The following is a 24,818-nucleotide window of genomic DNA, read 5'->3' on the forward strand; positions in this document are numbered from 1 at the left end:
AGTAGGGGGCATGCAGAAGGCAGTGGATCAATGACTCTCTCATCATTGATGTTTCTATCTCTCTTTCTCCCTTCCTCTTTCTGAAATCAATAAAAAACCTTTAAAAAAAAAAAAGATTGGAGAAAACCAAGGAACCTGTGGAGTTAAAGAAGACATGGGAAGGGAATGTTTCAGTATAGAGTGAATGGTAACTGGCATCAAAAGCCATTGAGATTGAACCATTGAATTACACGGAGTTCTTTGGCGACTTTAAGCAGAGCTGTTTTGATGTAGTGATGGGAGCAGGAATCAGACTGGAGTAGTGTAAAGACTGGGAGGCAAAGAAATAAAAACAGTAAAGGAGAAGGGAAAATATGGATGGGAGATGGAGAGGTTGTGAATTGGAGGTGAGGATTTAAAAAAAATTGGTGAGAATTTGATATCATTAAAATCTGATGAGACTGATTAATTCATTTGAAAGGATGAGGTAAATCTACAGAAGAAAGAAGGGTTAATGTATAAAATTTTGAAAAGGGAAGAAGGACAAGAGTTAAAGCACAAATGGAGGGGTTGCTTTATATTGGAGCCTTGAGGTAGGAGGAAATTTCATCTGTTGAGAGTACCTGAGTGTGGGTGGAGATTTAAGGTGAATGGAGGTCTAAAATGGTAGCTTCAGCTTCGCCAGGCGTGGCTCAGCGGTTGAGCGTTGACCTAGGATCCGGGTGATTGGGTGATTGGGGTTTGATTCCCGGTCAGGGCACATGCCCGGCTTGCGGGCTCGATCCCCACTCAGAGGTGTGCAGGGGGCAGCCGATTGGTGGCCAATTGGTGGCTCTCTCATCATTGATGTTTCTCTCTCTCTCCCTCTCTTCTCTCTGAAATCAATAAAGATATACTTTAAAAATAAAAATAAATAAAATGGTGGCTTCATAGATAGGTGGATTGAATTGACCTACAAAACCATTTGAGTGTGCTGATTATGAATGTAGGATGACCACTAGTCTGTTCTTTTGTTCAGCAGTGTTTATCTATGTAGGAGAAGGCATGGAGAACATGATGAGTTACAGTCATTCAAGGTTGAACAGTATACTGTAATTGACCAGGCTCATTTTCTGGTAAAACATAGTATAATACAGAGAAATAAAAGGAGAAAAGATAGAGAAGAAAAATAAGTGGTTCTATCAGTAGATATTAGTAGATAGGTGCACAACATTGCTTTATGTACTGTGAAAAAAATGTGTGTATATATATGGATATATATAATGTCCCAATAAATCATGTACAAAGTTTATTAATATGTATTTCATAACGAGTTTACTAAAATTAACCAGTATATATTTTGGCTACCCCAAAGCTGAAATGTTCTAAATGCTCACTAATCACTGTTCCCAGTGATTCATTGTGTGTGTATGTTTTTAATATCTGGAAGATTATTTTATTGGAATGTTCTGTTGATGTATATAACTCATATTTTTACTGTTTTCCACATATCAGGTATGTGATAAGTCCTTTACCTGTTTTATCTCATTTAATCCACTACCCCACAGGATATGTGCCATTGTTCTCATTTTACAGATCAGGAAACTAAGATGAGAGAGATTAAATGGCTTGAGTAAGTAAACATAGCTAGGATATGATAGTCAGATTGGAGTCTGGCCAGCCTGACTGTCCAGCCAGTGTACTTAGCTGTTCCAGTATACACACATATCATTTTGTATCTAGGAATATGCATTTGGTATCTATTGGAGCATCTGTGCATATCTATTAGACATATACTAAAGCGGTTATTGACTGAGTAGAAGTGATTTTAAAAAAGACTCAAGGCAGCAGAAGCTAAAGATGTTCATGGATGTAAAAGAGAGAGAGGAAAAAAAATCAAATTTCAGCTATCAGAAGTTCTCTTAAGAAGTGAGTCTCAACTGCCCCCCCCCCCCCAAAAAAAAACACTTGAATGGGATATACATACTTCTCTCAGAAGCAGTGGCTCACTATATGGTTATTCTTAAAATACAAGAGTTATGATAATTACAAACCAGTAGAAGTTTTTTATGTTATTTATCTTGTGTTCTTGAAGAAGGGTTTGGCATATATTTTAGATGGCTGTCTTAAATGATTAAATTTTAAAGTTTCAGTCTCTCCATAGTATTTAGATTTAACCTTGAAAATCTGGGAATTTTACGAATCCAGAGTACAGTGGATGTACATTTTTAGACTTTATTATCCTTTCACCATGCTTTGAGAATCTTGCCAATGATCTCTCAGGTTATGAAATTCATTAGTAAAGTCTAAAATTTATATTCCATGCTCATGAGAGTGTGGTGAAATGGATATCTATTTTCAGCGGGTGGGAATAAAAATTGCCACAACTTTTCTAGACCATAATCTATCAAAATATATTAGAAGTGTTAAAAATAATTTGTACCTTTTGACTTAGTAATTTTTCCTTATACATTAATTTCTGAGGAAATATAAATTTGGGCATAAAGCTATATACATCCTAGCATTAATTATAATTAATGAAAGGAATGAACTGAAAATGAAAAAGCAACCAGAACATCTAAAATAGTTTAAAACTTCTCAACCTTTATGAACTAAAATGTTATTCAGCCTTAAAAATAATGTTTTCAATGACTAGGTAATGACCTAAGAAAATGTAATAGGATAAAAATTAGGTGGAAAAATGTGTTTGTAGCAGGATTATACAATTTGAATTTAGGCTGGTCCATTCCCACTGTACTCACATGTGGATTTTAGAGGAGGAAAGTGCTGTAAGGAAAAATCAAATGAGCTGCTTCTCCAGAAACAGGATTTCTTGATGATAATCCTTAGGAGCCATTCATATACTTCTGGAAGTCTGTGAACTCTCTGAAATTATTTGCAAGAAGTTATATTTGCATTTCCTTGGTGAGCAGGGCTAAGGTTTCTTGTTTGTTTTTTGTTTTGAACAGAGTTTCCTAAGAATTTCAAAACTTGCTGAACAAACACAACCCAACAATCCAAACACTAAAAGATTATGGACCTTTGCTGTAAGCTATTGTGATATGAATAGCGCTGGCTGTTTTTGCAAATAAAATTTTATTGGCTTATACCTCTTCATTTTTATATTTTCTATTACTGCTTTCAGGATACAGTAGGGCCGAGTAGCTGGGATGGAGAATGTATGGCCCATAAGCTACTTTCTGGCCCTTTAAGAAAAAGTATGTCAGCTCCTGTCCTAGATTCTAATTTTTTACAACAACTGTGTGAGATAGGTACTATTTTTATCTTCATTTTATGAATGATGCATCTGAGACTCAGAGAGGTTAAACAACTAACATCAAGTTACACAGCTAGAAAAGGGAAATACACCAAGATGATAATAGTGGTTATATGCGGGAAATAAAATGATGGAAGATTTCATATATTATTCAAATTTACTTAGTTTATAAGTGTACCTAACTTATAAACTAAGAGGGGTGAACATTATAGAAAAAAATAGGTAGAACTGAATTGTGAAAATCTTAAAGCTTACTCATGCTTTCTTATTATTTTGATTTCCTACCATGTTATCTGTTTTTATAAACTTAGAATATATATGAAATTTTTATGTCCCTTGTTGGCACTTAACTCTTACTATTCAGTGCCTTCTTAACTCTTGATTTTATGAAAAAATAAGAAAGTATTCTATTTATAGTTTCTATAAAACTTTCTATATTAACTGAAGCCATTTTGTCCTTTAACTCTTGAGATTCCTTGTTCTTTTTTATATTTTGAAGTTAATGTCAACACTATTAAGTGCTAATTATTTAATAAGTGCTTATAAATGCTGCATATGTGTCTGTGTAATTTATGTTTTCTTAATATCAGGTGAATTATTCTTAATTATTTTAGGCATAGATCTAGATAAAGTATGATAAAAGTGTTGTATAAGGTAATCCCAAAAGAAAAATCTGATGTACTATGTGAAAAAATTTGTCCTAATCATTACAGGTGATTTAGGTGGAACAGATCACAAACCCCTGCCCTCGAGGAGCTGAATCATCTAGTTAGGGAGAAAAGGCATATCTGACTGCTGCATTTACTGTTAAGGCCTTGATCCAAACCACAGTCATCTATCCCTGGATTATTTTATCTCCTTGCTTCCAGTTTTTCTCAGTTTATTTTCCACACAGCCAAAGTGATCCTTTTAAAGACATGAGTGAGATCTCTTCTAAACCTTCTGTGCTTTTCTATCTTAGACTCAAAGCTCACATCCTTAAAATGGATAGCGGGACTTTTTGATCCAGCTCCTGATCTAGCTCTTTGACTTGTCTCCTATTACTCTTTGCCTCCAGTACTTACTTTCAGTGACATTAGCATTTATTTCCCCCCTTCAACTTGAATGAGTATGCTCCTGCCTCTTGACCGTTGCACGTGCCTTTTGTTTGTCTGCCAGAAACACCTTTCATTTGGATATCTGTATGGTTTGCTCTAGGACCTTCTTCAAGTATCCTTTTATAAGAGAGATGGAGGCCTTCTCTGAACACTACAGATGAAGATAAAGTAGCATCCCACCTCTAGCATTCTCTTTTCCCCTTACCTTGTGTTGTATTGTTTTCCAAGGTACTTATCACCATCTAATATATATTTTTTACCTATTTTTCTTCAACTAAAATTGAAAGCATCAGGGTATTTGGTACATAGTGAGCACTCAAAAAGGTTTGAATAAGTGAATGAGTAAATATAAATAAACCCTAAAACAGGGAATCGGTGATTAGTTCCACTAAAATAGTGTATACTGATTCCTCTGAAAGTTCACTTGGAGAGATTACAGTACTTCCAATAGAGATAATTTGGGAAAGTTTTAGTGGATGAGATAACATTTGAATTGAGTCTTAAAGAATTGTTAGTGTGGCCCGGCCGGGCATGGCTCAGCGGTTGAGCATTGACCTAGGATCCAGGAGATCGCGGTTCGATTCCTGGTCAGGGCACATGCGGGCTCCATCCCCATTCAGGGGTGTGCAGGAGGCAGCTGATCGATGACTCTCTCATCATTGATGTTTCTCTCTCTCTCTCTCTCTCTCTCCCTTTCTCTCACTGATATCAATAAAGATATATTAAAAAAAAGAAAGAATTGTCAGTATTAAGATGTAGGCATGGAAAAGGAAGTGGTGTGGGTAGGAGGACATTATAAGCAGAGAAGATAACTTGTGAAAAGGTAGATGGCATGGTGTATTTATGAATGGGGGTACGTTAATTGTCTAGAGTTGTGATTCTTTAAAGTATGATTCCCCCGAACAGCTGGAGCATCACCTAAATACCATTAACAATGTAAATTCTTGGCCACACTCCAGACCTGCAGAATCTGACACTTGGGCTGGGGCCCAGCAATCTGAGTTTTTCATAAGCTTTCCAGATGATTCTGATGCATTCTAAAGCTATAGAACCACTGGACTAGAACATATATTCAGAAAAGTATTTGTGGGTATTAAGATTTAAAAAATGGACTGGTCCAGATCTTGGCTTAGGAATTTTAATTTGTAGGAAGATCTCCAGGTTTAAGGGCAAAGCAGTGACATCATCAATCTTAAGAAATTGTTTTAAGATAGAATAAAGGAGGTAAAGAATGAGAGCCTAGACAAAAAAGGAAAGTGATTGGAGTATTTCAGAAAATGAGCAATTGAGGGCCTGGCTGGGTAGTGGCAATGAAAATAAGAGATACAGGAACAGTTTCAAGAAATATGGAAATGAAGTAATTAGCATCTGGTTGAATATGGAGACAAGGTACAAAGAATTTTATGAAATTGCATTAGGTTTCCAGTGTAAATGTCTGGGAATATGGTGGTAGTATTAACAGTAAATGGTAGACGGGATCTAAGTAAATGGGAGTTTTGACTATCAGATTTGAAGAGGTAATGTATTCTAAAAAAATAAAAAGAACAGAAATTGCTAATCATTAGCCATAATGAACATTTTTATTAATCTTGAGGATACTCACCCCCATTTAATACCAGTGTATTTTCAGGTAACTGATGAAGAAGTTGATCAACATATAGAACTCAAAATTTCTTTCCTTTTTTTAGAAATACTTCAGTACTTAGAGTATAAGGCTTTTAAATAGATGCTGCTTCTGTGTTTGAGAGTTAATTTACCTATGATAGCTTTTAAGTTTAAAATGTCCGTTCAGGTTCTAATTTGGAGGCAGGGGACCAAATATCAATAAAAGTAATAGTCTATCTAATTTGACCAAATGAATTTCTGCCATTATCAAGTTCACAAAGCGAAATTAAAATCTAGAGTCCAAAGAGGTTAAGTTCCCAAATTCCTCCCTTCCCAGGATATTGCTTAATCAGAGCCAATGGGTTTGTCACATGCCTCTATGGTTATAGTTGGGGATTTTCCAGGAGCTGTAGCTTGGGTTGTTTTCCTTTGATTGGGAGTGGCTTCTTTTGTACCTCTAAAGGAGAATTATTTGACCCCAGTCTGTTTTGTAGCTTGCTTTTTTAAGAATCAGGAAGGTCAGTAGGATAAACATTTATTACTGTACCCAGCCTAGTACCCATTAGATTTAGAAACACTAGTAATTCCTTGAACTTAAGTACATAGTACAGTTAACTCACATTATTATTGCCAATAGGTTTTGGTGATATTAGGGAAGGTGGGGGCACAGAAAACGTTACCAAGTCAATTTTGGTTTCAACCTCACCAGGGTGCCAGTAAGATGTGCCAGCTGCCAAAGTCTATAATTTGTACTTCAGTTTTACTGGGAAAATTCATCAAGTGGTTAATTGTGCCACTTTATGTTTGCCATATTTTTTTTGGGGTGGGACCACTTCATCTAAATTTATCTACTTCCTTGAAAGTTGTATCTGAATTTCTGTCTTGAAAAGTGTACAAATTTCCGTGGCTGGCAGCCTCAGGCACCATGTCTTACTTCATGTTTCCTCCATTAGATTTCCTTCGTGTTAAAAGGTTTTAATTTCCATTTCTTCTGTGTTGTCCTGGTACTCCTGTGCTGCAACAAGTATGGATTCTGTTTAGTGCTCCAGCTTCTATACTGCCTCTTGCAAAGAGTATATCACTTACTTCTAGTGTATAAAGCTCAAAGCACAGTCTCCACATCCTCATTGTTCTGTCCTTGTCTGTCCCTCAACCTTTTCAGTCCTGTACTACCTTGGTTGTTGCCATTCCCCCTGAAAATTTTAGGCCTACTGAGCTAAAATCACTCCTGTTATGCCCCATATTTATATAATTTGGATAATCATAAGCAGGTACATAAAATAAAACTGCTTTTAATGTTTCTGATGTCCGCTCTGAAGGAGCCCACTGAAGGCAATATCTCTTCTGCCGCTAGTGCTAGTTTTTTGTTTTTTTGTTTTTAAATTCTGCTTTTAACTGTTCTAGGCCTTGCATAATTCTTTCTACTTCTTTGACAGTGTAAATATTCCTTTTTGTCACATTTCTTTCAGTAACAATTTGATACACCATTTCAGATAAACATAACTTTTTTGTTTACATTTTGTTTTGTTTTTTGGTGGTTTTTTTTAGCCTATTCTTAAGTTGGACTCTCCTGTCTTCCTTTTCATTTCTCTTAGCTTTTAGGCCCACGTTTTAATATTCTTCAATTATCTCATATAAGATCTCCTGTAATGTCAGAGATGAAAGTCAGGGAATTCTGAATTCATCAAAAAGCATTCATCAGCAAGCAGCTTTTGCCTACTCTCATCTCCCTGACTAAAGAAAATCTTGCCAGCTTAATATCAAACCTAGGATTGACCTCCTTTTTTTTTCTTCAGTGGGGCATTTCCTTAGTCACACCCAGAGGCCTAACTTTGAGTTCCTGGGCACTTTGCTTTGTGATACCACACCATACCATACACTGCCCTCTGTAATAACCATAGGCAGTCCCTGACTTACAGTGGTTTCACTTACAATTTTTAAACTATGTGACAGTGCAAGAGCAATATGCATTCAGTAGGAAACCATACTTTGAATTTTTAATTTTGATCTTTTCCTGGGCTAGTGATATGTGGTAAGATAGCCCTCTTGTGATGCTGGGCAGTGGCAGCAGGCCACAGCTTCCAGTCAGTCATGTGGTCACAAGGTGAACAACTGAAACCCTACAGTCTCCTATGTTGCCAGTGCTTTTGGATATTGTGTACTTTCAGTACAGTACTCAGTAAATTACATGAAGTATTCAATACTTTATTATAAAATAGGCCTGTGGTAGATGCTTTTGCCCAGTTGTGGGTTAATATAAGTGTTCCTGAGCACATTTAAGGTAGGCTAGACTAAGCTATGATGTTTGGTAGGTTAGGCGTATTAAATGCACTTTTGACTTACAGTATTTTCAACTTACAATGGATTTAACTGGATGTAACTCCACTGTAAGTCAAAGAGCATCTGTAGTAATTTGAAATGCACCTGAAATGCTTCACGTATTTGAAAGTAATCTTCCAGTTTATTTTTATTCAAATTTGTACAAACTTTGCTACTTTATATAGCAGTCTCAGTTTTCAAGGTGTGGTTTTTCACTTGCTGCTGTTAGGGACTTTCTGTTTATTTTTTTAAATTACTTTTAAAAAATATATCTTCATTTCAAAGAGAGGAAGGAAGAGGGAGAGAGAGACACAGATAGAAACATGAATGATGAGAGAGTTATTGATTGGCTGTCTCCTGCATGACCCCTACTGGGGATCAAACCTGCAACCCTGGCATGTGCCCTGATCAGGAATTGAGTCTCGATCTCCTGGATCATAGGTTGATGCTCAACTGCTGAGCCACACCAGCCAGCCTCTTTAAAAGAGCATCTTGCCATAGTTAGATTTCCATTCTGGTTCATTCTGAGATTTCTATCCTACAGTTACCTTCTATTCCTCTGTTAGGTAGCTTTGGAACCAGTCACCCTTCCTTCCTAATGAGTAACAACTAAAATACTCCTTCCCTCCCCCGAATTTCATCTTCAAGAACACAAAAATTTCTTTTTTAAATCTATCTAGTCTAGGTTCTTAGAGTGAACTTATCTTAAGGGACCCCTTCTCTTCTGTATTATTCAACATAACCTTTTTTTTTTTAACTCTCCCACTGTTATTTTAATTGTAAGTATATCATCTTTTTAAAACAAGTTTAGTTCTATTTTAGGCTGATCAAACCCAGTACCTAAAGTTAGTGTTTGAGGCATAGGCCTTTTAAAGTTCCCATTTGGTCTTTGGATTTGCTATAATTTCATTGAGTTTTTCTTCTGCATAAGAAACTGACTTACGCCTATATAATAATATGCCCTTCTTTATCCGTTCACTTGATAAAATCCACTGGCCATCTTTGTTGAATTCAGATAAAATCTTGACATCTACAGCTTTGATTAGGTTTATGTTTTTATCAATCTCAGAAACTACTTGAGACCATATTATAAAAGTGACTCTAGAAGCCTTTGGACAAGTCACATGAATCTACACTTGATCTTAGCCAAAAGGCCAAGAAGCAATAAGTCACATGAATCTAAGAGCTGCTCCTTGAGTACAAAATTAAGAGAGGGACAGAATTAGATCAGCTAATCTAGGACTGATAACTAACAATTTAAAGGCTAGACATTCACATACTAGTGTTATAAGAACCATGTGGAACTTGATGAACTTTCCAGTTTAATCCTCTGGCTTAGAATCATTGTTGAAAAACAAGACAGAAGGAACAGAACAAAAAATTTCCACCTACCAGTGTCTTAAAACCTATATGACTGTAAGACATTTTAAAAAAATCAATAATATAATCAATGCCTCAGCCATACCTGCAATACCATCTGTGGCCAGGCCATTCTAAATTGAAGTTGGAGGCAGAGTTCTGCTTGGCTCACCCTAGTTAAGATACTATCATGCACACACATCTGGATACCACTAGCTACGGGCACACAAACAGATAGGTTCACCCCACATTTTGATTTGATGTTCAGATACATTTCCTTATGCTTACATTTTGGGCTTCCCTTGTCTATATGTCAGTTTTAATGTTTATGAGGGAAGTGCTTGATATATTACTCTCCCTAGTGAGTTTGGAATCAAATGAAAAATTTGGGATCAAAATTTATCTAAAGCCTTTAAAAATGAGCCTACCACTTAACTTCTTTGGACCTACTTCAGAGGAAAGTTGGGACGTGAAGCAGATACTCAGGTAGTCCATGGGAGATCTGCCTGCCTCACACCACCATATGGATGCAGAGAACTCAAAAAGGAAGTTGGAGCCTTCTGGGAGTGATATTCTTGCCATGTATGGCTGGTAGTTTTGACTAGATAATCATGAAGATTCCTTTTAATAATAAAATTATTGGAATATTAAGATTTGGAGATGCTTAGTTACTTCATTTTCCATTTTGTTAAAGGTTTAGTCTTACTACATTTACAGAACCTATTAAAGACCTTAATCTTATAGAAATATTAACTTGAGTATTGAGCTGACCAAAGAATATGCTTTCTTGAGCGCCCAAAAGAACTGGGTTTTAGGTTGCTTGCTACTAAAGATTAGCTCTTTGCAGATTTCAAACAACCTGAACTTACTAGAATCGACTTCTAAATCATCTTGTTGTTTTTTTAAAATATGGCTTTAATTTTAGAGTTTCTTTATATGATTATCCTGATAGAAAAGGTGAAATGACAAGTGACTCTTCTTTTTTCAAATAGAGCTTTTCTTTATCATCTTGATTCTCAATGGAAAATGTGTGTGTGGGGGAAGAATCCTCAGATATCTGTTCAGGCATGAAGCATTTTATTTGTATTGCTGTATCTAGGCTATGCTTAATTTGTCAGTAAGTATTGAACTAGTTGAAATACATCAGTAGCTTTTGAATAGATTTTATTTGGGAGTGGCTGGTCTGCTTGCCAAAAATGAGTAAAATTTGTTGTAATTAATCATACTTGGAGACAAGTAATTAAACAGTTCGGACTGATGCGATGAACGAGTCACCAAAGTAAGCTTAACCTCTCCATTTTCTTAAAGTATACTGGTAATAATTGCTCTTGTTTGTTATGTGCCAGGAATTACCCTAGATTTTAATATATATCTTACTTAGTTCTTCAATAGCTCTGTGATTAAAGTGATATTAAATTCATTTTATAGGAAACTTAGACTGAGAAGTATAATAACTGTGCTAATATTACACAACTATTAAATGACAAAGCCAGGGCTGTTTGATTCTAAAACCTATACTCTTTCTACAGTGTTGCCAACCTACTTGCTTTGTTTTTCATCTGACTGTTAAAAAATACCCATAGGCAAGGGTAAATCTTGATGAGTAGTCAGGAAACAAAGTAGGGAAAGTATGTGTAGAATTGTGCTTATTTTATAAAATAGCCTCCAGAAAATAAATGAGAACATTGAAATTTGAGGTAAAGGGTTGGAACAAAATAGTTTTGTTTTTAAATAACTTTTAAAAATTGAGATAACTTTATACTTAATAGAAAATGGTACAGTTGTCAAGAACAGGAAAATAACATTGGTGCAATATTCACTAAATTATATACATTATTAGAAATTTATCAGTTTTTCTACTAGTGCTTTTTCTGTTCCAGGATGTTATTCTAGATCTAACATTGTATTTAGCTGTTATTTCTCTTTAGCCTCTTCTAGTCTGTAACAATTCTTCAGTTTTCCCTCATCTTTCATGATCTTGACACATTTGAAGAGTACTGGTCAATTTTCTTGTTTAATATCATTCAGTTCGAGTTTGTCTTATGATTTCTCATGATTGGAATGAGTTTTATGCACGTTAGGCAAAAGTACCACAAAAAATGCCATTGTGTCTTTCTTGGTGTATCACATCAGGAGATTTATGATAATATGCTTTATTATTTACTGGTCATATTTACCTTGATGACTTGGTTAAGTTTGTGTCTATTGGATTTCACTACTCCTGAAGCTACTATCTTCCTCTTTGTAGTTGATAAATGCCTTGGGGGAGATACTTTGAGATTACAAATTCTTGCATTTCCTCAAACTTTCACCCACTAATATTAGCATTGATCCAAGGATTTTGCCTGCAACATTGATTACTGTGTATTTGCCTAATGGTGAATCTTTTTCTTTTCTACTCTATTTATTGGGATTCTACTGTGAGGAAGAGCTGTCCCATCTCTAACATTTATTTATTTATTTGGTTATTTGTGTTAGTGTGGACTCATGGATATATTTATCTGGTTCCATGGATTAAAGCCCAATATTATCATCACTTATTTTGTTGCTCAAAATTTTCCAGGTTTAGCCATTAGGTGCCCTTTCGGGCTGCCTCCTGTGTTTTCATATCCCATCACTTTAGTGTTTTGTTACTTTCTGGTACTGCAAAATGTTCCAGTTTCATCTTATATTTTCCCTGTTCTATCCCTGCTAGAGGAGGGCTTGAGGAGCCAGGGCTCCTTGTTCTTGAGGAGCCCAAGTTTATTTTTTATTTTTTTAAAATTTATCTGTTGTTGAGCATATTACAGATGTCCCCCATTTTCCACCCCTGGCCCCCCTCTACCCAGTTCCTGCCTCACCCCAGGCCTTCACTACACTATTGTATGTGCCCACGGACTATGCATATATGCATATACGTTCTTTGGTTATTTTCTGCACCAAGTTTCTTTTTATTTTTGGAGAATAGTGTTTAGAAACCAAGATTTGGGTCCTAAATGTTGCTATTGGAATATCATTGCTCCTAGGTCCCCTCAGGGACAGAACTAGGAAATATTAATATATATATAATAGCTACATTACAATGAATAACATAATCTTATTGAAATGGGTGGGGGAAAACTGAATGTTTATTGCAGTGTTTATTTTAAATATTTAGAAAATTAGCAAATTTACTCAGTGCATAGATTGCACTAATCTTTGTTCAGCAAATTAATACAGGCATGTATACTAGCCATTTTTTGAATCTCTTACAATGGAAGGTAATAGTAATATGTCTTCTGATTTGTTAATCAGATTTAGAAAGTAGATGGATTCACTATATAAATAGTCAATGAATTAACAGTGAACAGCTTGACTGACACCTGGGAACTGTGAGGTGTCTGAAACATTAAAAGTTGATGAGAATGGGAGACTTCAGGTAGGAAAACAACAGGGTTGTGAATGGCCAACTAATAGAAATAAAGTCATGCTTGATATTGTGTTAATGATCTAGTCTAGTATTACCTGGATTTAAAAATAAAGAAGATTGTTTGCTCAGTGACAAATTTGTGTTTGGTAATCCTCATTGTTAAGTTAGAAAAAAGAAGAGCTCAGTTAAGAAACATAACCATATTTTAATTACCTTATGTGATATTTTGGAGATTCTTAAAATGCTACATTTGTATTATTTTTTATACATTTGTAGATTAGTCAGCTCCAGTTGCCATAAGAAAATACCACAGATTTGGTGGCTTGAACAATAGAAGTTTATTTTCTTACAGTTCTTATGGCTGGAAGTTTGAGATCAGGGCGCCATTGGGTTCTAGTGAAGACTCTTCCTGGTTTAGACAGCCGGCTTCTCTGTGGGCCTTGCCATGGCCTTTCCTCAGTGAGAGAGCCCTCTTCCCCTCTTACAAGGCCCACAATCCTATCTGATTAAGACCCCTTCCTTATGACATTATTTAAACCTTAATTACCTCCTAAAAGTCCTATCTCCAAATACAGTTACATTGGGGGTTGAGACTTCAACACATGGATTTTAGGTGGGACACATTTCAGCCCATACTAATTTGGACGATGTATTTTAATGTTCCTAAATAATAAATGTAATTTTAACTTAATAGGTTTATATTAAGCCTGTGTTTTGACAGTTTTGACAGAGAATGAATCTGTGTTCATTCTCACAATAATTTGCCTTAATAAATTAAGATATGGCAGTATATAGTATGTGCTGTATCCCTTACAGAGCAGGGTGTATATGCTCCTTACGTGGGAGTGCTGCGAAAGTGCTGTAGGATCATTGAAACCTTCCAGCATCTTTCTTTGACAATAGCTCTGCTCTTCTCTTCAACTCCTCTTATGTCGTGGCATACTTTTGGCTTTGTCTCTGATTTCTTTTAGCAGTTTTCTTATAGTTTCTATAATTTATAGTAAATTGCATTGCAGTGATGTTATGCCCTTCATAATGGAAAAAAAAAAGGTTTCTACCAATCCCTAATGGACCGCTGATCTTGCTCCTCTGCTTCTTAGATCATTTTCTTAGAGAATTTAGAGGTGTAGTAATACAGTTGATTGTAAAAGTCCAGGTAAATAACTCTTTCTTTGTTTGTTTGCAGCGACTTTACTAGTATTCTGACTGTTACTGATTAGAATACAAAAGAAAAAGAAAAATGGAATATGTGTTGCTTACTGTACTATGGTCAGCTCAGCTAGAGCACATTTAGATTATGATGTTGTAGTATCAGCTCTCGTTAGCCAAATGCTTATGATAGCACTTACAACACAGGAGAAAAATTCAAAGTAAAAGGGCAATGTAATGTATATAGTATTACATATTTTAAGGAAAATATGTAAAAGAAAAATGGTGTTATAGTGTTATGTTAATAGCAGTATCTGACATTAATTAGTGTTAGAAGATACGTAAATTTCAGCCAATTTTGTTTATGTCTCTTCAAGGGTATTGTGGCAAACATTGGAGGTGTTGCCCACAAGGACTTTTATTGTGTTAGATTTGGGCTCAGCAAAATCAGGCAGGGTATTAGTAGCTGAGTGTTGGTTAATGAGAGAAGCTCTAATGAGAATAGAAGTTGAAAAAGTAGAAAGCTTCTCTTCCAAGGAGATAAATCCAGCCCATAAATAGAAAGTGAATAAGGTTGTAAGTAGATATGGATTAGGGCAAACTATTTGGGACTAGGAACAGGAAAAATGTGAGACTGTCAGGTGCCTATTTTTTATGTGATACAAAAATGGTGGTGTGGTGGCCAAAAAGAGGCAGTAAAACCGGTCAAACCCTCTAGTAAAGAAAAGAAAATTTAAAGCCAGGCAACCACTGTTAGTATCTAACATATTTTTTTGGCCTGTGGTGGTTTAGGAAAGTCTGAGTTAGTAGTAGTTTTTTCTTTCTAGCTAGTAAGGACTACAAGATCTGGAAGGGATACAAGTACACAGAGATAATATCCTCTGGCTTTCCTTTTTATCTTACATGGTCCTATAAACATTGGAGACATGTGCTAGCTACCTGATATTGCAATTTGGAATTGTCAAAGAACTGTGAAGGGTCTGAGAGTTTATCTAAGTCTGTGACAGTTTCATGGATGTTTGCAGAAACTCCTGGATTAGAGATAAAGGACTTGATTACTCATGGCCCAGCAAGCAACATGAGCTTCATGTTTATGATGGTCCTCCTTGCCCCTCAGTCTCACAAAGGTGTTTTGAGTAGCTCAGGTGGATCCTGCACTCAAAGTAGGTTTTCACCACAACCGAGGAACCCAAAGTTTAGAGAACCCTTATCTTTTATTATTATTATTATTATTTTTAATACATCTTTATTGATTTCAGAGAGAGGAAGGGAGAGGGAGAGAGAGAGACAGAAACATCAATGATGAGAGAGGTATTGATTGGCTGCCTAGCCCGCAACCCGGGCATGTGCCCTGACCGGGAATCGAACCCTGATCTCCTGGATCCTAGGTCGATGCTCAACCGCTGAGCCACGCCCGGCGGGGCACCCTTATCTTTTATAGTGGTGTGACAGCATGTCTGCCTGACCTTTGCTCTAGAGGGAGATGACATCATGATTATTACTGGACTTAGTAAACAGGCTCACTGATCTGGAGGAAGACATCATCTCTACTTTTTAAGGTCATTTCCTATAAACATATTTGAAAGAATAAAGGCTCCAGAACCTCTTTTTGAAAAACTATAGAAATACAAGACACCAATGGAAAATTGTCTCCCAACAGGAAGTGATTAGTATGAAAAGTCCTTGAGCTCTGAGTGTTCTTGGCTTTTTTACTCTGCACTAGTTTTCCTAGCTTTTAAATCAGAGTTGGAAAACTTTCTGTAAAGCGGCATGTATTAAATATTTTAGGCTTTGTGAGCCAAATAATTTCTGTCACAAGTATTCTATTTGGCTGTTATATTAGGAAAGCAGCCATAGGTAATACATAAATGAATGAACCTGGATATGTTTCAGTAAAACTTTATGGACATTGAAATTTGAATTTCATATGATTTTCACACATCACAAAATACATTTTTTTTAGCCATTTAAAAATATCCATTCTTAGCTTGTGGGTTGTACAGAAAACAGGTTGCAGGCCAATTTTGGTTTGTAGACCATAGTTTGCCAATCCATTTTATATGATAAATTTTTAAAATAATGCCCGGCCGGGCGTGGCTCAGCGGTTGAGTGTCGACTTAGGATCCAGGCAATTGGGGTTCGATTACCAGTCAGGGCACATGCCCGGATTGCAGGCTCGATCAATGACTCTCTCATCATTGATGTTTCTGTCTCTCTCTCTCCCTCTCCTTTCCTCTCTCTGAAATCAATAAAGATATATTAAAAAAAATATATATATAATACATTGTTTTAATACAGCAGTCTTGTATATGAATAATAATTTTATATAGATTTATAGATATAGTATATATAAATATTTTATAGTAATTGATAGTTCTAAAATGTTTTCTCATAAATTATCTCAATTTAACTTCAGAGTAAACATGCAAGATAAGCATTAGTATTTCCATTTTATGGTGAGACAAGTAATGTATAGAGAAGGAAGATAACCTACCCAATGACAGAGCCAAGACTAATTATATTCTGAACTCTTTTCTCCATATTATGGTACAGTTTCAACTTTGAATAGTCAGAGCATCATGCCACTATACCTTTAATACTCATTTGTTGCCAGAAGGCTTAGAGTTCAGTCTTAAAAATAAAGATACTAATAATGCATACTCATTTTTACTTTTCTTCATTACTAAATTCTGCTGTGTAGCTATTTTAATATTAATTGGTATTTTGACAAAAGCTAGATATAGGAGGTGAAGAGTATGTGTTACAAAGTTTGGTAAATATTTGGCAGCTGAACAGTAGTCATTCATATAATATATTTTTCACATTTTCAAAGATAATAGTTAATTTTATTTTTAGATGTACACCATGAAAATAAACAGTAAGGAACCCTTCTCCCCCATCATTTGTATTCATGCTTAACTAATATTTTAATTTATCTACTGTGCTATTCAGATTTTTAAATTGGACATGTTGAGAACATTTTCTATAATGTACTTTTTGGATTGCTACCCTATCAGGTGGTTGAAGATTATGCTGGAAGATGGCAGGTCCCTTTGCCACAGCTTCAAGTTCTTCAGACTGCACTTTCCTGTTTTACATCAGCCAGTGCATCATTCCCAGATGAATGTGAGCACGTACAATATGTTTTGAGTAGCCTTGCCTTGTAAGTACACTTTACTACTTATAAAAATATTACTTATCATGAGGTAATTGAAAATTGTTTTTTGGTTATTTGCGGAAGGCTCCTAAAGTCTTCCTTCAAAAAGAAATTGCCATTTCTTCATTTAAGTATTCATGTTTAATTTTGAACATTTAACCACAATTTTATTTTTAGTTTTACTGTTAAATGGAATTGTTTATAGATAATTATGTCACTACCAGCACTTTCCTTGTTTTTTCCCCTTTCCTTTTTAATTCCCCAGATTGCCTTGGCAAGCTGTAATGGTAACTCCCAGAATACATCAATTAGGGCCATTGTAATTAGCAGAGGGACCTTAAATTAGCCAGAAAGAGGTTAGGAAACTCCTGGTATTAAAAAATACTTGTAGAGGACTTTGAGTTAAAGATCAAAGACTGAGGACTTGCGTTTATCCTTTTTACCCTCGTAGATCCTACTCAAATTATAGTAAAGAAGTATAAGAGAAAAATACAGTGAAAGGAAAAGAGAGAAGAGTCATCAGTAAATGAAAGATTTCAACGGTTTTCTGAGGGACAGTAAACCTAGATGAGTGGTCATTGAAACATGACAGAGAAAGTCACAATTTAATTTGTTTTTTTGTGTGCCTCAAATTGCACTCACATCACAATGGTGGGTTTTTATCAACATTACAAAACACAATAGAAAATATGAGTACGTCTCATAGGACAAGTTTTATTTTGTGAAAATCATATTTTTTTATATACAGAGTGGGGCAAAAGTAGGTTTACAGTTGCGAGTATGCAATACCCAAAGTTTATTCGTATATTTATTAATTATTGTATTAGTTTCCATACAAACAATTGTAAACCTACTTTTGCCCCACCCTGTATTTGTTTTTATGCACAGTCATGCACCACATAATGACGTTTTGGTCAATGACAGACCCTTGTATGATGGTGGCCTCATAAGATTATAATGGAGCTGAAAAATTCCTGTTGCTTAGTGTCTTAGCAGAAAGGTTGCAATAATCATCAAGGCTGTGGTTGAGATGGCAAACAACTTTAACCAGGATGTGCATGAGAATGACACTGAGGAAGTCCTAGAGGTGGTTCCTGAAGAATTGACTAATTAGGAGGTGGAACTGGAAAAGCAATGTATAGCTAAAGAAGAGGAAAGAGAAAAAAAAAAATGCAGAAGAACAGGAAAAAAATTCCCAGTACAGGATTTAGCAAAAGCTTTGGAAGACCTCATCAGGCTTCTTAAAAGTTTGAAAACCTGAACTCTCAACACCACAAGGTTTTCATTAATAGAAAGGAATGTTCATGGTGCATTATCTGCTTACAAGCAAATCCATGAGGAAAAAAAGAAACTGCCATGGACATATTTCTGAAAAGAGTGAGACCTCAAGAAGAGACTCAGACAGGTCTTTCAGGAGGTGTTCCAGAAGAAGGAATTGTTATCATAGGAGAATACAGCTCCATGTGTGCTACTGCTCCTGAAGACCTTACAGGGGGGACAAGATGTGGAGGTGGAAGACAATGATATTGATGATCCTGACCCTGTTTAGGCCTAGGCTAATTTGTATGTTTGTGTCTTAAGTTTGTTGGGTTTTTTTGGTTTTTGTTTGAAATATGTCTTTATTGATTTCAGAGAGAGGAAGCCGGGGGAGGGAGAGAGACAGAAACATCAATGATGAGAGAGTCATTGTTCAGCTGCCTCCTGCATGCTCCCTACCGGGGATCAAGCCCACAACCTGGGCATGTGCCCTGACTGGGAATCAGACCTTGATCTCTTGGATCATAGGTTAGTGCTCAACCACTGAGCCGCACTGGCTGGGCTGTGTCTTAAGTTTAACAGAAAAGTATAAATATTAAAAAAAATTTAAAAATGCAAAAAATATAGAATAAGAATATAAAGAATATTTTTGTACAACTGCACCACATGTTTGTGTTTTAAGTGAAGTGTTATTACAAGAATTAAAAAGTTAAAATTAAAAAGTTTATATAGTAAAGTAAAAATGTTATAGTAAACTAAGGTTAATTTATTATTAATGAAAGAAAAACATTTTTTAATTAATTTAGAGTAGCCTAATGTGTTTATATCTACAATAATGTACACTAATGTCGTAGGTCTTCACATTCACTCACTCACCACTCACTCACTCACAGCAACTTCCAGTTCTACAAGTTCCATCCAAAGTGAGTGCCCTATATAGGAGTTCCATTTTTTATTCTTTTAACTGTACCTTTTCTATTTGTAGCTATGTTTAGATACACAAATACTTACAGTTGCCCATAGTATTCACTACAGTAACATGCTGTACTGGCTTGTAGCCTAGGAGCAATAGGCTATACCTTATAGCCTAGGTGTGCAGTCAGCTATACCATCTAGGCTTGTGTATGTGCATTCTGATGTTCACACAATGCCAAAATCGCCTGTTGACTCATTTCTCCGAACGTATTCCTGTTGTTAAGCAACTCATGACTTATTTGTAAAACATTTTTTAAAACTGCAGGTACCAATTAAAACAGAATTATCTTCTGCCTTAAAAAATAGAAGGAAGTCATCTGCCCTTCCTCCCTACCCCCAGAATCCTAGAGAGGTGTAGAATTTGAACATGCAAGGTATGAAATAGAGAGTAAGGAATGAGATACTTTGGGAAGATGCAGATAAAGGTGGTAATTGCAGTTTTTCCTTTACTTGGCCAGTTACCAGCCTTAGGGCCAAGAGTAGAGTGGGAAATGCTATTGCTACCTTTTTTTTTACATTCTGGCAATGCTGTCTCTTTGAGACAGGTAGTCAGTTATCCTAAAAATAAAACCTCACCAGTCACCAAACTCCCAATTAATTTGCTTATGGCCTTATTATTCAAACAATGTGTGTGGCTGTTTTGTTCTTACTGTATGTCATGTAGATTATTTTGTTCTTGACCTCATTAGAATGGTGGGGTTTTCGTTCTTTTTTTTTTTTTTTTTTTATGGCCTTATTCTTAAACATTAATATGTATTCAGGAATTATCAGACACATGAGGAATTCTTTCAGTATGAAAAAATACAATGAAAACAAGCAAACAGAAATTCTGGAATAAATAGTGTTAGTATTGAAAACAAAAAAATTAAAAGAGAAAAAAATCTACATTTAGTATTTTCAGAGAGAGTTGAGAAAATACGTATAATGTTAAAACATCAACATACCCTGCTGTGTGAAAGGAATAATGAGATACCAAAAATGAGTCTGTAGAAATTAAGAAAATATGATGGTTAAAGTGTAAAGTTCTGTGGAAGTTTGGAAGGTAAAGTTGAAGAAATAGTGCAGAATGTAAATCAAAACTGAAGAGAAGGAATGTGTCAAAAAAAAAAGAATATGGTGGCTCAGTGTAGGAATTTCATTATTTAACTAGTTGGAGTTCCAGAAAAGAACTTAGAGAAAATACATTGAAGGACGTTTTCAAAGACAGTAAAACAGTTTACCAGAATTAAAGTTACAAACTTCTAGGCTGAAAGAAATGAACAGGTGCTCAGCACAATGAATATGAAAGATATTCAGCTAAATACATCATCTTGCAATTAATCTTGAATACCTACAGATGAAAAATTAGGTCATCTATAAAGGTACAAATATCAGATTGATATCAGTCTTCATACAGCCAAAAGTGGGTGGTAAAATATAATTAATCACTATCCCTAATGATTTGAGGGGAAATTATTTTCAATATTGAATTTTATACTCATTCAAACTGTCAGTGGAAGTGTAAGAGTAGAAAGAACATTTCCAGGTATGTAAGGACCTAGAAAATTGACTTGTCCACATATCCTTTCTTAGGAAGTTACTAGAGAATGTGCTCTAGATGAGGGTGTCATAAAAAGACCAGATGACAGTGATTCTAGGAAATAGTGACTTTTACTTAAGATAGAGGGAAAATAAGTCCCAGGATCGCTGCTGAGTAAGGTCTTACAGATATGTCACCTCCAAGAAATAAATATCCAGTAAAAATTGATATTTGAGACTAACTTTGAGAATTTGGAACCATTTAAGGTAGTGATAAAAATAGACAAGTCAAAGGAAATAAAAAGGGAATTAGATACTCCAGGAAAATTAAGAATAATTTGAATAGGAAAGGACACAGAGTCATAGCAAACTACTTAGATGTGTATTGAAAGTTATGTAATTTTCTTAATGTAAATGATATTTATTGACTTTAACCTTTTAAAGTAAAAATAATATAGAACAAAGGGAACGCTTTCAATATGAGAATATTTAATGGAAGTTGTAAGTTGAAAGTGAAGGAAAGAGCACCAATATCCTTTTTTTAATTCTTTTTTTTTTTAAGTTCTTTATCTTTATTTTTGAGAATATTACAGATATCCCCTTTTTATTCCCATTGATCCCCTCTACCCTGCATCCATCCCACCCCCAGGCTTTCCCCATACCAGTGTCTCTGTCCATGGGTTATGCTTCTAAAACATATAAGTTCTTTGATTAACCTCTCCCCACCCACTCCCCCCTCCCCACCTTTCCTCTGAATTCTTCCTTTAATTCTTATTTTACAAAGTGAAGTATCAGTAGTACATGAAGCCATAAATAAAGCTGTAAGTAAAGTTATAAAGATAAATAATAGAGGAACTGATAATATTAATAAATAACTATTGGAAAGTCAAGAGATAATATTTAAAATTGGCAAATCAAGAGGTACTAGCAAAGCTTATTATCAACAGCTGTTAAAAATACTCAAAGTTGTTGATTCTAGGGTATTGAACTAGTGAGAGAGAGCTCGAAACCTTTCTATACCCGTAGCATTTTTAAATCTTGAAGATGTGTCAATTTCATATATTTGAACTATATAATTTTTGTTTTATGTATATATTATAATTTAAAAGAGTACATGTATTTTATGCTTCTTTAAAGGTTTATTTGTATATATTTAAAATTGTAGGGGGGAACTCTGTGAGGTGATGGATATGTTAATCAGCTTGATTGTGGTGATTATTTCACCATCTTATGTGTATCAAAAATCACGTATACACTTTAAATATATATACAATTTCTATTGGTCAGTTATACTCCAGTAAAGCTGAAAAATAATTGTAGATGAGAAGGAACATTTAGGATATAATGTTACTTAGATTTGTAAGAAAAGCACGGTAGTTAAAAAAACTGTGATTTTTATATTTAGTTTATCAAGCCTAAATGAATTTAGGAAATGTATTGGGACTTTTGGGTTATAATTGACAAATATTACTCAGGCTAGTTTAAGCAAAAAAAAGTGGGGAGGGATTTATTAAATGACTAAACCATGGAAAAGCAATGTCTAGAACTAGTTTTGGGATTTTCTGAATCCAGAGAATAAAATATCATCTAGCGAACTATTCTCTCCCTTTCCATCTTTCCCTTCAGCTTTCATTTTCTCAGGGCTGCTGATAATTCTGGGATCAAGCTTAGTTTATTAACCATGAGAGAGGAAACCCCTTCCTCCCACCTCTAATCCCCCAAATATTTGGGGGAGTCAGGCCCAGCCAAGTTTATGTGTGCCCACTACTTGGACTAATCATTGTGTTGAGGAGAATGTGGTAAAATTTTTGACTCAGTCTGATGACAACCCCACCCATGGCTAAGGCAAATGAGTATACTCCGTTGGCAACCCCATCCAAACCATAGAAATGTTGGAGGGATATGCAGTTCCCTCAAGAAGTGAGTGAGGTAGTATATAAGAGAGCTAGGTAGACTACAAGGAATATTTTTATATGTTTATTTTGAAAGCTACCAAAATAGTTTGTTATTCTCTATTGATTTCTGAGGAAAATAAAATAAGTATGAATAGACATATGTTATTTGTAAGCAAGAAGTATTATTCTTGTTTCAGTGCCTATGTGGATTCCCCGCTTTCCTCTATATAATCTTTGATAACTTTAGTGTTATATTGTAAAAATGTTTTTAAGCCTTACAGAAGTACTTTTAAAAAATTTAAGTCATTTGTTGACTTCTGTTTCATTGCTTGCTAACCTTTTTACTACTCATGAAAAGAATAATGTATTAAGCAGAAGCAAATCTTATCTAAGATGGTCAGTGCTAGACAAAAGTAAATTATCTTACTAGTTTGTCAAATAGTAATGTTTCTTGTAAAGAAAAGTTTCTGCATTATTTGAATTTACTTTAGCAGAAAAGTTAATTGTATTTTAAATACCAGAAGGAAAATGGGGAATAGCAACATGGTGGTATTAAAAGAGTAAGTCTGCAATTCTATTTTATTTAAATAAACATATAAGCCAGAAAATTCTTCTAAGAATTATTCCATAATTATTCATTCATTCATTCTGTATATCTCTGAGCTTGGTGTTAGGAATAAAATAGAAAATAAGATAGTTAAGTCCTTATTCTCAAAGACTTGATAGAACTAAAAGATATTTAAAAGTTACATTATTATGTAATTGTAGTCATGAAAGAATTACAAGGTATGATGAGAAAGTATAACAGGGGACTTGACATTGTCTGGGAAGTTAAGGGAACATTTGCTGGGTGAACGGACACTTGAGCTAAGCTCTGAAGGAATGATAGCAATAAATTAGATGAAGGAGCATAAGAGCCTCCCAGAAATGGTGAACAGAATGTTCAAAATGCCTGGACAGGATATCAGGATATTATTAATAGATTTCATTATTATTCATATCTATAGAATTCTTGTTTATGATATATATAATGTATTTTTAATTTTAAATCACTTGTACTAAAAATTTATAGGTGAGCTAAAGAATTAACTTAATATCTATAATATTCTGTATATAAGTATATCTATATCACATATAGATATAAAATATGTTATATGTTAAATGTATGTTACTATATTCTCTGGTAGAAGTAAAATTTTCTCTATTTGCAGATGACATGATATTATATATAGACACCCTAAAGACTACCAGAAAACTGTTAGAACTAATAAACTAATTCAGTAAAGTTGCAGGATACAAAAATCAATGTATAAAAGTCCTTTACATTTCTATACACTAATAACTGTCAGGAATTGAGAAAATCATATTCACAATTTCATAAAAAAGAATAAAAACCCAGGAATAAATTTCACCAAGGAAACGAAAGACCTATACACTGAAAACTATAAGATGCTGATGAAAGAAATTAAAGACAAAAATAAATGGAAAGAAAAACATACTCATAAATTTGAAGAATAAATATTGTTAGAATATTCATGCTACCCAAAACAAAGTACAGATTCAATGCTTATCTCTATAAAAAAATCCAACGGCATTTTCACAGAATTAAAACAATTTCTAGAATTTGTATGGAACCACAAAAAATCCGGAATAGATGAGGTAATATTGAGAAAGAAGAACAAAGCTAGAGGCATCACTCTTCCTGACTTCAAACTATATTACAAAGCTAACCAGAATAGTATGATATTGGCACACAGATCAAACAGACTCATAGATCAACAGAACAGAATAGAGAGCCCAGAAATAAACCCATGCATATATAGTCAATTAAAATACAACAGAAGAGCCAAGAATATACAGTGGG

At 34.9% G+C, this 24,818-nt stretch overlaps 1 protein-coding gene across 2 annotated transcripts in view; it reads left to right on the forward strand.

Moving 5' to 3' along the window:
* Positions 1–24,818, forward strand: part of ZNF654 (zinc finger protein 654) — a 79,245-nt gene that overhangs the window by 8,857 nt on the left and 45,570 nt on the right. For both annotated transcript variants that reach the window (XM_016196541.2, XM_016196540.2), the window contains exon 2: positions 17,170–17,315. In XM_016196541.2, the coding sequence (XP_016052027.1) occupies positions 17,170–17,315 (146 nt within the window). The remainder of the gene's footprint in view (positions 1–17,169; positions 17,316–24,818) is intronic.

Source organism: Miniopterus natalensis, chromosome 6 (assembly GCF_054644295.1).
Source record: "Miniopterus natalensis isolate mMinNat1 chromosome 6, mMinNat1.hap1, whole genome shotgun sequence".
NCBI lineage: Eukaryota > Metazoa > Chordata > Mammalia > Chiroptera > Miniopteridae > Miniopterus > Miniopterus natalensis.